This window comes from Marmota marmota, unplaced genomic scaffold (assembly GCF_001458135.2).
Source record: "Marmota marmota marmota unplaced genomic scaffold, marMar, whole genome shotgun sequence".
NCBI classification, from domain to species: Eukaryota; Metazoa; Chordata; class Mammalia; order Rodentia; family Sciuridae; genus Marmota; species Marmota marmota.
Genome location: NW_026000113.1, coordinates 125544 through 137941, shown reverse-complemented (window position 1 = coordinate 137941; position 12398 = coordinate 125544). Strand labels below are relative to the sequence as shown.

Sequence of the window (12398 nt, the reverse complement as noted above, 5' to 3'; positions counted from 1 at the left end):
AAAATGAAAGAGCATCAAACTGGCTTGACTTTCAAGTGTGTGTTTGTATTTGTGTGTGGGTATCTGTTTGCATGTGCGTACATGTGTTCGTGTGTTTTGTGTATGCGTCTTTGTGCATGCGTGTTTGCATTGTGCATACACATGTGCATGTCTGTATGAATGCAAGCATCTGTATGTGGGTGTATGTGTTTGTGCATGTGTGTTGCATGTGCTGTGTGTATGTGTGCACATGGCCCGTGGGGATGGCTGGTTGGGTCTCCTGCCTTGCTGCAGGGCCTGGTGCTGTGGGAGGGCTGAGGACGTGGAGGGAAATGGGGGCAATCCCCAGGTCTCTGTTGGTGACCACCGTGTGGCTTGTGATGATCACTTGACCAGGAGCGGATTGGGGTGAAGGGACGTGAGAACTGGAAGGAGCTGAGCTGGAGGCCTCCGTTGTGTGTGTGACAATGTCCAGTAGATATTTAGAGGGATGGGCAGGTCGGGGCACTGGGGACACCTCCATTAACCGGGGAAGGGGCTGAGTGCCAGGAGTAGAAGAAAATTCAAAAAGGAAGGAGGCGCGTGATCACTCGGGAAGGGCAGCAGGTGGGGAGCGCTGGCACAGCGCGGCGGAGGAGGCAGGTCTGCGGAGGGGCGGGCGGGAGGCGGCTGTTAGCAGGGAGTCGCCCTTTTCATGTATTATGCGAGCTGTGCCCCTACCCTGCCCACGCGGCCTCTCCGCTTTCATCCCTTGGAAGCCGGGCCTGGGAAGGGAGAGGCCGGGAGAAGAAAGCCCCCAGGCTGGGCCCGGTGAATGGCAGCTCAGGAGCCTTGGCACATATAGGACCTTTCCTTTGAATCCCGGGCTGTTCTGGGCTTAATTAACGGAATAGCTCAGAGGCACCCCCTCTCCTCATTCAGAAAGGGACACAGCACCATGGAAACCTCATCCAGATTCCTTGGCGGGCACTGTCTAATGGGGCCACCCCTCAGCGCTGTAACTGGGCCCAGCCCGCAGGAGCCCTTGGGAAAGTGCTGGCTCAAGGCCATTAGCTGGTGCTCATGAAGCCGGGCCAACCTGTCCCTCATCCTCATCATTCATATTCTGAACCCAACATCAATGCCAAAAGGAACTAGGGCTTCAGACTCTTCTTTTTTCAATGTCCCCCGGGGACTTGGGAAAATGTCATATTTGAACCTGTCTTGGAGCTGGGCATGGAGGTGCACACACCTGGGATCCCAGCTATTGGGGAGACTGAAGTAGGAGGATGGCATGTTTAAGGCCAGACTTGAACTTTGTAAGTAAGACCTTGTCTCAAAAAGGAATGGGGATGTGGTACAGCGGTAAAGTACTCCTAGCTTAAATCCCTGGTACCAAATACATAAATAAAATAAAAATAAAAACGCCTTGGCTAGGACCTGGGGTTACTCTCTCCAGGTCTTTAAGACCAGCATGATTCTTCCAGGCCAAGCTGGAGAAGATTCCCAAGAGCACAAAATCCAGTGGTAGGAATGGGCACGGGATTGTGTGTGTGCAAACGTGTGAGGGTAAGTCACTGATGTCCTCTGTGTTCATTTAGACCCTGAGGCTTGACGGGAGGCCTTACTTTCTTCCTTCCCTCAGCTCCACCTGGGCCGAGGCTGCCTTGCTCTGCTCCTAGACCAGCTCATAGGCAGGTTGTCGGTGGCTGGGTGATTGTCCCTGCACTGTGCATCCTAGTCCCACCGGCTTCTGCAGGCCCGGCCAGCTCCTCTGTAAAGCAGAAGTTCCCACATTTGTCAACTGGACACTCATGTGATCTGGGTACAAAGATGACCTCAGGCAAATGCCAGAACTAGCACACAAGTCCCTGGGTTTCAGACAAACCAGACCTGGAACTGGACGACAGGGAGGGCGCGGTGGGAAGGGAGTCACAGACGCACCTGGCTGCTCAGCAAAGTATCAGACAACAAAGCGCAGGTACCAAGTTGGTTCTTTTTGGCATGGCCATCTGTGTTTGTAATTATACTCTCCCTGTTCCAGAAACAACGATTAGGCAGAATCTGGAGAAATTCCCGCACGACACATTTTTATTTCTTGATGTTCAAGTTCCTCACTCGTGTCCAAGGAACAGAAATTTAGAGGGATAGGGTGTCCATGACAACTCAGAATACCCACGTGGCAAGGAGCGACTCTCAATCCCCAGCCCCAAAGAGGACCCAGGTGAAATGCCCGAGGCACAGGAAGCTGGGGCTCCTGCGGCGGATCACCCCCTCTTAGGGGCATGTACAGAGAAACAGCAAGATTGCATCATGGGAAGCAAGGGCAATCTAGACAAATGCCTCCCTTACAAAGGCCAGGAACAAGTAGCACAAGAAATGACAGACTTACTCTTTCCAAAAGATTCGCAAGGAAATTATGTGTGAGGTGTGAGAAATTCTAAATAAAACATTCCAAAGATCATCAGATCAACTCCCAAGTCCCCTGAGCCATCTTGAGAGTTCCTTTTCAGCCTCCAGACAGTTCCTCTTGGGTACTTTCCAGGCTCTGGGGTTCCCTGCTTGGGGTAGTCAGCCTAGTGTTAGTGCTTCCAGGAGGCCCCTGGGGAGGTGGGGTGGTGGGATCCTTGAGAAACCGCATGTGCCCATGGCACCGTCTTCCTGTTAAGTCTCCAGTGCTCAGATATTCTCTGTGCCGAGCATGAACACTGCTTCTAACACCCAAGGAGGAATTTCAAAATTAGTTTAGACAGGTTATAATGGAATTTTTATTTAGATCTTGAAGGTTACAGTGCTTTCCACAGAAGTTATTTATATCTTTAAAAGTGAAGCAAAACTGCTGGGCTTGGTGGATCTGAGCTAGGATGGTCTTTTTCTAATGCAACTGGTCTTTTTGTAGGGAAGGATTCTGGTCCATCTGAGGGACAGAGAGCACAGTCCTCACTTCCCTCATCAGAAGACAAGAAAAGACATTCACCAGCCAGAACATAGCCGTCATATGTGGTCAGGGTCATTTGTCCAGAGGCCTGCACTAATGCATAGGCTCACTCGAGCCAACAGTCCCTAATATGTCACCTACTTTGTCCAAACACCAGGCTCTGGGCCTGGGGATGTAGCCCTGGTTGGCTCCGCCTACCAATCTTGCAGTCAGGTCCCCATGGGTAGAGGGCTGAGGGGCTGGGAGGCTGGGGTCTTGCCTTCTCTGGCCCCTCTGCTACTCCTTGGTGGACTGCTCAGGCCTGCTCTCCATACTGCATGTCTCTCTCTGGGGTCACACTCCCCACAGAAACTTGCTGCTGAGTTCCCCCGAAATGCACTTGCCACAGGCTGCACCCTGTGCATGTGCACCTTGTCTCCATTTGGCTAGTTCCAGGGCAGCCTAGTTGGTCCCAGCCCCTTCCATTAGCTGCGTCTGGTGGGTGGAGAGCCATGGTACCACCTGGATTCACCTCTGTAAGTCATCTGGCATCTTCAGAAGGGCACCCCCTACCCCAAGTGTCCTAGCCAAGGGACAGCATCCTGGAAAGGTCCTGCCAGGGCTGTGTCCCAAGCCAGCCAGCCTCCTGTAAATCTTTGGGAATACCCAAGTCCTCCAGGCAGTGCTGCTGTGAAAATGAGCAGCAAGGACAGGGATCCGCATGGAGCATGCCCCTGGTCCAGCCCACCTGCAAGCACCAGCTCAGGTCAGCAGGTGTGGCTGCCACCCACACAGTGCAGCCAGGTCTAGATTTTCACTTCTCCTGTTAGAGGGCACAGGATGGAGAAAGTGTCTTTCTTTTAAAGCTGGACTATCTACGCAGCCTGTAGCGGCAGGTAGTTTTGCTACTGTTCAAGTTCAAGGTGATGTGGCGGTGTTGATGTGAAGGTCAGGGTTGAGCCCCTTCCTCTTGCACTTTTGCAACAAAGGGCTCTCTCCATGGCTGTCCTGCTACCCAGAAGGGGGCGGTCTCCTCGTCCTTCACAGGAAGGTGGAGTTCAAGGCTGACCTGGCTGCTGGCCCCTTCCCCTCCTGCCCAAGCCAGCAGCTCCTGTCCCCACCATCTCAGAGCCCAGGCCTTGGGCCATGGGTGCCATGTGGCACAGCAGCCAGGCAAGCAGTCCCAGCAGAGGACTGGGTGACCAGCTGAAGCTGGTGGCTGAAGACAGACTTGAGGTATTGTCACTTACTGAGGTAGCTTTAAGACGGAACATTTGCTTTTAATTGATCAACAATGCTTACCAAAATAGACAGGACAATGTACATATTTACAATTCTCAGGGCGTTTTCTTGGAAAACTCAAGCCCAGGGGCTGCTTTTGACCTCCTTGGCACTGCCCCTTGGCCAGGCCCCTTACAGTTCACATAAATGGGATGCCTCGAATGGGCAGCCCTTGGCCATGGGCTGGGGTACCCTTCTACCCCCAGCAGCCTCTCGGAGGTACAACAAGCATAGGCTTGTTCACCAAACCTGAGGCAGGGACGTCCCTGTCAGAAAAAAAAATCTCCTTCAACCCCATAATCTAGAACTCAGGCCACTGGTCCCGAGGAGTGAATGATGTAGAAATGCGCTCCTTTAATGGGCCACCTGGGCCCAGCAGATGAGCAGGCACCTTGGGGCCACCTGTGCTGCCTCCTGCACTCAGTGGGTGGGTGTGAGGTTCTGAAGGAGGGTGCAGGCTGCTAGGGAACACACCTAAGGGGATCCAGTGAAGGAGGTCTACAGAGGGCTCATGTCAGACTCAAGGTCAGTCAAGACTCCAATCAGTTCAGTGGGAAAAAGAAAATGGATTCAGTAGTCCACAGTCCAAATACAAAAAAAAAAAAAAAAAAAAAAAAATTACAACAGCCAGGCCCCTGGAGCCATGTTTTTCTACTCACCATGTAAGCAGAGCCTAGGTGGAGAAGGCACTGGGCACCAACCTGTGTGGCACACAGGTCCTCCAGCCTCACTCAGCCCCGTCACAAAGAGGCAGGGAGGCCCTCATGCTCTGGTCAGCACAGGCTCCAGTCCCTGCTGGCCCTGTTGGAGCCAAATGCAGCCCAACTTCCCAGAGATCACACTGGAAAGCTGCCATGTTCAAGAGCACTGGCTGTTCAGTTGTGTGTGTGTGGGGCGCACCCAAGGAATGAGACTGTACCTAAAGGTAAGACCCCTAGGTGCCCCCATCAGTTTGGTCCAAGAAGGAGCTTTCTAACATCAGATCCCTCCTAGGACAATGGCCAGCCCCAGGTGTGAAGTTCCCCAGTGGCTGGCGCTGAAGCAGCCCAGTCTGCAGGGATTCTGAAGAGTGGACTTGGGCTACTCAGGGTCTGGACACTCTCAAAACCTTGTCCAAGCTGAGGCTCCTAATTTTTGCCACCAGCAAGGGCTAATTTCACAGATGAGACCCAAACTGTGGGCTCCTCAAGGGAATTCCACAGCGCACACCTCAGCCAGCTTCTGTGGGGTCACCAGGTCGGCGTGCTCCACCCCAAGGGTAACGGAGCTACCTCTAGACCCCAAACGAGACTTGTCCCCACCCGAGACTTTGCTTTCTCCAGGATGACAGGCCTGTCTTCTTACCCTGCTTCCCTGAGGATGACCCTGGAGGCTAAGGCACCTGCCCTGGTGACAGAGCGGGAAGCAGCCACCTGTTTCTTCTGCAAAACCAGGTGTGGCGCTGCTTCTGTGATCATTCTTTTCTACTTTCCAGTGTCTGTCCACTCACGAGACTCCACCCAGACTCCTTCCCAGGAAGGGCAGCTCTAGGCAGCACCCAGGGTAAGGAAGAGGGAGAAGGGGACCTGCGGGTGGGAGCTCACTGTGGGGCCCTGGGATCTGCAGCTCCTCACTGGCTTAGAAGTGGCTACATCCTGTTGTGGAGCTGGGGAAGCCTGGCTCATCCGCAAAGGTGCAAGGGTGCTTCCGCTGGACCCCCGGGGCCAAGGTTGGTTATGGCATCCAGGATGAGGATGGGTGGCATGCCCCGGACTCCTGCTGAGGTGGCTCCTCACAGGTCAAGGTCAAGGTCAAGGTCAGGTGTAGGTTGTTAGGACAGCATCATCTTTACAGAGCTCCTTGGCTGTCCCCAATGCAGGGGGAATAGGCCTGTGGGCACCGAAAACCACTTTGGTTGCTGTGGCAGGAGGTGGCAGAGCAAGGTGGCTCCCTGTGCTTCCCCAGAGAGGAAGAGAAAGGCTGCCAGGATTCCTCCAACAGACCAAAGAGCAAAATACAAGGAAACTGATGGGATGCGGAGATGCAGGAGGGATCATTCTTTCTCTAGGAAAATAAATCATCTTTCCAATTTAGTTATGAATTCTCTAGAATGTGCTTTGTCCTTTAACCCTACCTAACCTGTCCCTGGCAGCTGTCACCATTTGGAGACAATGGCCAGGGACCTAGAATGGGGAGGGGGTTTTCTTTGTGGGCAGAGGTGGCATAAAGACAACATCATCGGAGTCATCAGAGTTGATGTCATCCAGGGCTGGGGGCTTCACGGGCTGCAGGTCCATGGAGGAGGACCCAACTGAAAAAAAGAGGAGTGAGGTCAGCCACGCCAAGTCACAAGTGGCTCTCTGCTTAGGGCTGCTAGCCAGCATGGACACACTACACCACCAGCACCTCCTGGCAGGCAAGCCCAAGGTCCTTCCCAGGAGGAGGGAGCCAAAGGCCACGTACACACTGCCAGAAAGCCCTCTCTTACTTCCCAGCTCCGAATCCTCAACTTGAAACATTTGTGAAAGGAACTGGACCCTCCGTGGGGGCCAGCCCTGGTGTAGACAGGGCTAACAGCCACCTGGGAGAGAACCAGGTTCCTGGCTCAAGGTGTGGCTTCGGGATGAGGCAAAGGGGCACTGGTGACTGTGAGCGCCCCATGTAAACGCTTCAAATCCTTATTCTCTGCTGGAAAGAGGCGCCACCTCCAGGCTGAGTGGGGACAGACAGGACGGAGGGCTGCCACTGAGGAAGGGGCGGTTCCCACCACAGCAGAGCCCGGAGGTTCCTCAGAAAAGAGCCTTACTCTCACTACTACTAAAAAGGGACCAGCCGCTGTCTTGAGATTTAGGAACAGGGGAGTTTAAGCAACCACGAGCAGATACCAGAACTGTGGCAGATTTTTTTTTTTCCTGCAACTTTCAAGAAATTAATATGAAAGTGAAAAATTATGAAGTTAAAAACATCCATTTTCAAGGTTATTTTCATCTTTTTTTTTTTTTTTTTTAAACACCATCAGGTCAAACAAAGGCTTGACTTATACTTCACACAGACCCGTGGCCTTAGGCCAGTGTCAGCGGAGCACCTGGACACGACCTGAGATCACACTCTCGGGCAGGTGGGTGAATCTGCCTCTTCAACTTCACTTACATTTAGCAAGAGGAGGAAAGGGCAGCACCAATGAACACTTCAGCCCTGATCAAATAATCTAAAGGTCGCCAAACACCAGGTCTGAGAATCAGCGTAAAACTGGGCTTTGAGAGAACATTTTAGCCTTTTAGGCGCAGAGGGTTACAAGCAGGCTGCTGGCCTTTCAGGCTTCGGTGCCTGCATGTCGCTCCTGAAAATCCCAGGGCTGCTGATCTTTGCTCACTCAGCTTAGCAGATGCAAGTTTTGGAGAGAATGTCAAAGTCCAAAGTGCTCCAGCTCTAACAAAGCCACGGAAAAATGGCCCCAGTGGGTGAAAGGCAACTGCAGATATGTTTCCAGGCTGAACGTGGAGTGAGATTCTCAGCTGGGTAGCAGCTGTGTCCTGTCCCCTCCGAGACATGCCTCCTAATGTGCTTCCCTCCCTAATGTGTCCCTGGGGAGGGAAGGGGCATGCCTACCCAGAAAGAGATGGCCGGCTAAGAGCACACAGGCCACCAGGCCTGGGAAGGCTCCGACTTATGGCCTTATCCTTAAGTGCGACTATTCTGTCATCAGAGAACGAGGGTGACCGCGTGGGAAGGTACAACCTCACCTGCCATCAGCCCTCACACTTACCGGCGTGGGGCTGAGTGCCTGTGGGCTCCTCTGGCTCATCTGCAACCTCCTCACCGCTCACTTGGCTCTTCTCACCTGAAGAGGCAAATTGGATCCACTGCACATAAGGCACTGCGTCCTGTCACCGACTGGTGACCCGTGCCTGTTTCTACCTTGTCATAGCAAGTGCCTACTCTTTTCCACCCACCCTTCCTGGTTCCACCGGAGGCCTAGGAGCTAAGTGCCACGACTTCCCTGTGTGAGGGTGTCCGGGGACACAGGACCCAGCAGGCTGTGCTCACAGTTAAGCTTTGGACTCCACTTCCCTGCTGGTGATGGCCCCCAGCCTCCCACTGCCTTGTCACTCCCGCCAGCTCTCCAGCGGTAGAGGCTGCCACTGTAAGCAGTTGCTGCAGGTCTGCACTGAGCGTGGGGCAGGACTCAGGCTCGTCGATGTGGGGGCTGAGAGGGATTTCCCAGCCGTCTGTGCACCACTGTCCACTCTGCACATGAGAAAGTCCGGGGCCTGTAGGGGTCATCCTCAGGGTGGGCGGAGCAGGGGCACAACAAATAAACAAACAGAACAGACAAGGAGGGAAACCCCCTAACTCAGGCTGTAGCTGAGGAGAACGAGGACACAAAGCTGGGCACGCAGAGTGGATATGTGGTCAGCAGAGCTGTGAGCAAGGAGCTCCTGTGAGCAAGTGCCCCGCCAGGGAGGACACTGGAAGAGGGTCTTCCTGGTTTCTGGGGTGGTAGCCACCATATGACAGCCTCCCTTGCCTCCTCACCTGCCCAAGCTGCCTACAAGGTGGCTACTCTTTTGGCTTAACCCCTGGAGGGCCCGCGGCCCCTTGTATCTTTACCAGGAGAAGCCATCCGGGAGGGTGGGGAGGTCTCTGGGTGCGTGGCTGGAGCAGCTCTGCTAGGTGCGGAGGTGGCTGTCCTTTCACCGCCGGAGCTGGAAGACAGAAAGACCTGGGCCTGGACAGTGCTCACCAACTTGCCTGGGCAGTTGTCCCACCATATGGACACTGTGCTCTGGCCATGCCCAGGGCCCTGAAGAGCCTCAAACGTCCTCAGGCCCACACCGAGGTCAGGCCGTGCAGGTTTATAAGCTGACTGCAGCCATCTTGCTGCCCCCTCTGTCTCTGGTTCCCAGTGAACATGACCACAACACACAGCCGCCCACCTCCTGGTCTGGCTGACGGCCCCGGGGTGGTGGCCAACCTAAGCCAAGCCCTTGGCACGTCCTACACCACGTGGTTGCAAACTGAGACTCAGACTTGTCTGGCTCTCCTTTGTGGAGAGAAGCTGCACACTCAAAAGCAATGGATAGCTGCCATTTTCTGCCACGCAGCACAGGGTCCGAGGAGGAGAATGATTGTGACTACAGGGTGGGACAGGGGAGCAGCACGCCTGCCTGGGGTCCCAGACCCTTCACACTCTGCAAACACCACCTTTGTGAGCTGACCAAAATGGGCGCTCTAGCAGGGATGCAGGGACCCAGTCTGTCCTGTGTGGACGGGTGGCTGTGGGAGGGTCCTGGCAACACCTGTATCTTGCTGAACTCTGGGATCATGTTACGTTTTTCTTTAAAAAGGGATGGTGTGTTAGCCCAGGCTGACAACCGTTTGCCAACTGATGGTTGCCCTGCCAAGGTGGCATGGACCCCTTCATCTTGTTTCCACCCAGCACCAAGATGCACCTCTAGGAAGCCCTCCTGCAGAGGGCCAGATCCTGTGGCCCGCGCCATGGCTGTGAGGAATTTCCCAGAAGGTCTACCTCTTGCCATGGCTACAGGCCAGGACCTGGCTCGCAGACAGCAGGACTGCACCAGCTCACTGCCATGCCCCTGCACTGGGCTTCCCCCGTGACACAGCACGGCTGCGTACCTTGACCCCCACTCACCTGGTGAGCTTGGCCCGAGCCAGGTGTCCCCGGAGTACAGACTGGATGGTGGCGATGGCCTCCTCCTGCCCTGAGCTGCTCTCAGCCTGGATACTGGGGCTTGGGACACAGGGCGTGGACAAGCTCTGCAGTACGATAACAGCAGGGAGAGAACAGTTTGGCAAGCCCTGCCTGCATGGCTCTGTGCGCAGCGACCAAGCATGGGGGGGGCTGAACAAGTGCCTTCTCAGGTGTCCCCCATTATTGCTATCCTAATCAGATTCCTGCTTGTAGGGTGTTCATTTTGAAACTCTGGAGATTCTTAAATAAACATCTTCTTTGCTGAGGAGGGGGCCGACAGGGGAGCATAAACCTGTACTAGCACCTGGCTTCACTGCGAGGCAAATGTGCCACTTGAGTCTCCAGACCTCAGACAATCTGGCCTCTAAGGTGGAGTCCACCGGGGCCAGCACCAGAGGTGCCGCAGCTTGGGCTCACAGGCTGGAGTGTGGGGCACACCCACCCGGCACGGCAAGACAGCGGGACAGAGCCCTGAGTGAGCTTTCCTTGGCTGATGAAGCACGAGAGAGGAGGCGATGGAGAGAACTGGGCCTGTGTCCCGCCACCTGGATGTTACCTGCTCTGGAACGCCCGGCAGACCTGGAGATTCTGAACCACAGGATTTGCTCAGTAACAGCTTTGTTCGGGCTAGATGTCCCCTGAAAACTGCCTGGAGCAAAGTGGCCGCCTGTCAGGGAAAAAAGGAGGGAGAGGAAAACTTAAATTTCCCTGGAAGACGGTGGGGAGGGTAAGGAAGATTCTAGAAGGAAAAGTTGTACGGGCAGAGGAAACGCCTTCCTGTACTACTTGTGTAACCGAAAGAGCAGCTCAGAGTCTTCTCCCTCACTCTCCCTCACCACCCTTCTACCCGGAAGAAAAGGCTCAGGCGCCTCACGCTGCAGGGGACAGAACCACTGTGGCACACGCACCAGCCAGATGCTAGGTGGACCCCGCGGCTGCGGCATCAGCCCATGCTTCACACAGACGCGTTTTCAGGATGGGAGAGTTTACTGTTTCATCTATATTATAGGCATCTTCTAAAAACCACAAAGATCTCCAGAACAATTGCAAGGGACCTATTTATCCTTTGGCCTCAAAACTAGTGATTTTCTTAAGAGTGAGCACAGGTGTTCCCAAGGCCCAAGTTGAGGCCCTGCAGTTTTGGGGAAGCACTGGGTTTCCAATGACCCTGCCTCTTGCCTGGTTGAAACTCTCCCGTGTGGCAGAGCACTCGCTGCTCTCAGAACACTTAGGAGAATGACAAGCCAGTGTGAGAGGTCTAGAAGCTCTGTAATGACTGTCAGGACAAGACGAGCCCTTTTGGTTTTTCTTGAAGGCGAGGTGACGGAAACGTCATACACACAGACTAAGGTGCGAGTATGCAAGGGAAGGGGAGAGGCCACCAGTTATGAAGGATAAATAACCCACTGAAGTACAGCAACCACCCAGCCGACCCAGGAGCCTCACAAGAAGTACTGCCGGTTGTCAGGTGACTGCACTGGCTGTAAATGAAGCCATCCAAAGACTGAGGGAAGGCACGGGAGGATCCTCTGTGCCCTAAGCTTGCATGTGGTGACACAGCCCTTGCAGTGACACTATAAAGTGGGTCTCATCGTCATCTTACTTCAGAGACAGCACATGCTCAGCCTCCCGCGGGGTCTCTGGATCCTTCCCTTGCTCATTCATTAAAAACACACTCACTGAATCCTTCCACACACAGCTTTCAGGGACATCTAGTATGCGAAAAGCTGTTATCCAGCAAAAGGTGGTTCACAATCTCAGGCCCTGTTCTAGGAACTAGGGATCCAGTGGTGGACAGACAGGAGGGCCCTACCTGCAGGGAGCTAGCGTCCTAGGGGAAGTGTCACTGCCACATGCTGTGAGAAAGTTAACCCAGGGCATGGGGCGGGAGTGATGGGTGTGGGCACTCAGGAAGGGGCTCTGAGGACCTGCCTTTCTAGCTCAGTTCTGAAAAAAGTGAGGGGCAAGACTGAGGGTGGGGGGAGGCTCCTTCCTGGCAGAGGGCGCAGCATACAGGGCCCCTGTGGCAGCAATGTGCCAGACTCAAAGTGCGCCGGAGGATACCAGGCTAGAGGGCTGGCGCATGGTCAGCATGCAGGTTGGTAGGAACAACTCTGGACTTTTCTAAGTGAGACAGGAAGATAAGGCATGGTACTAGCTGACATTCTAAAACATTTGCCTGGCTGCTACAAGGGATTAAATCATGGGGGGCGGAGGGGAAACCATTGCTACAGCCTAGGGGTCTGGGCTATGGCAGGAGCTGCAGACCAGGGAGAAGAGGCCGAGTTTTGTTCACTTCGCAGGCAGCTTTAGGTTTGGCTGGATCGGAGGTAGGATGCTGGGGAAAGGGGGGGACAAGAGCTTAATGCCTTTGTCCCAGGCAAGCAGGTATATGGTGGGCATCGTGTCTGAAGATGAGCAGTGCCGGGGGAAGAGCAGGTCTGGAGGTGAAAAGTGAGAGAGTTCCACAATAACCTGAGGTGGTGGAAACCAGGCCTGCGGGGGGGCGGGGGGGGGGGGCCCCTGGGGTGGGGGAGGTGGCCTGCT

At 54.5% G+C, this 12398-nt stretch overlaps 1 protein-coding gene across 8 annotated transcripts in view; it reads right to left on the bottom strand.

The window, feature by feature from the left end:
• Positions 1-2706: 2706 nt before the first annotated feature.
• Iqce (IQ motif containing E) overlaps positions 2707-12398 on the bottom strand; it is a 49293-nt gene continuing 39601 nt past the window's right edge. For 4 of the 8 annotated variants that reach the window (XR_007341152.1, XR_007341155.1, XR_007341154.1 and 1 more), the window contains 6 exons: positions 10408-10518; positions 9792-9916; positions 8747-8841; positions 8183-8406; positions 7902-7976; positions 6309-6446 (listed from right to left, as the gene is read on the bottom strand). Coding sequence is in view for 3 of the 8 variants with exons in the window: in XM_048784706.1 (XP_048640663.1) it covers positions 6319-6446; positions 7902-7976; positions 8747-8841; positions 9792-9916; positions 10408-10518 (534 nt within the window). In the remaining 5 variants the exon portion in view is untranslated. Of the gene's footprint in view, positions 6447-7026; positions 7565-7901; positions 7977-8182; positions 8407-8746; positions 8842-9791; positions 9917-10407; positions 10519-12398 lie in introns of those variants that run through there. The other 4 variants (XR_007341153.1, XM_048784706.1, XM_048784707.1 and 1 more) reach the window with 4 other exon arrangements.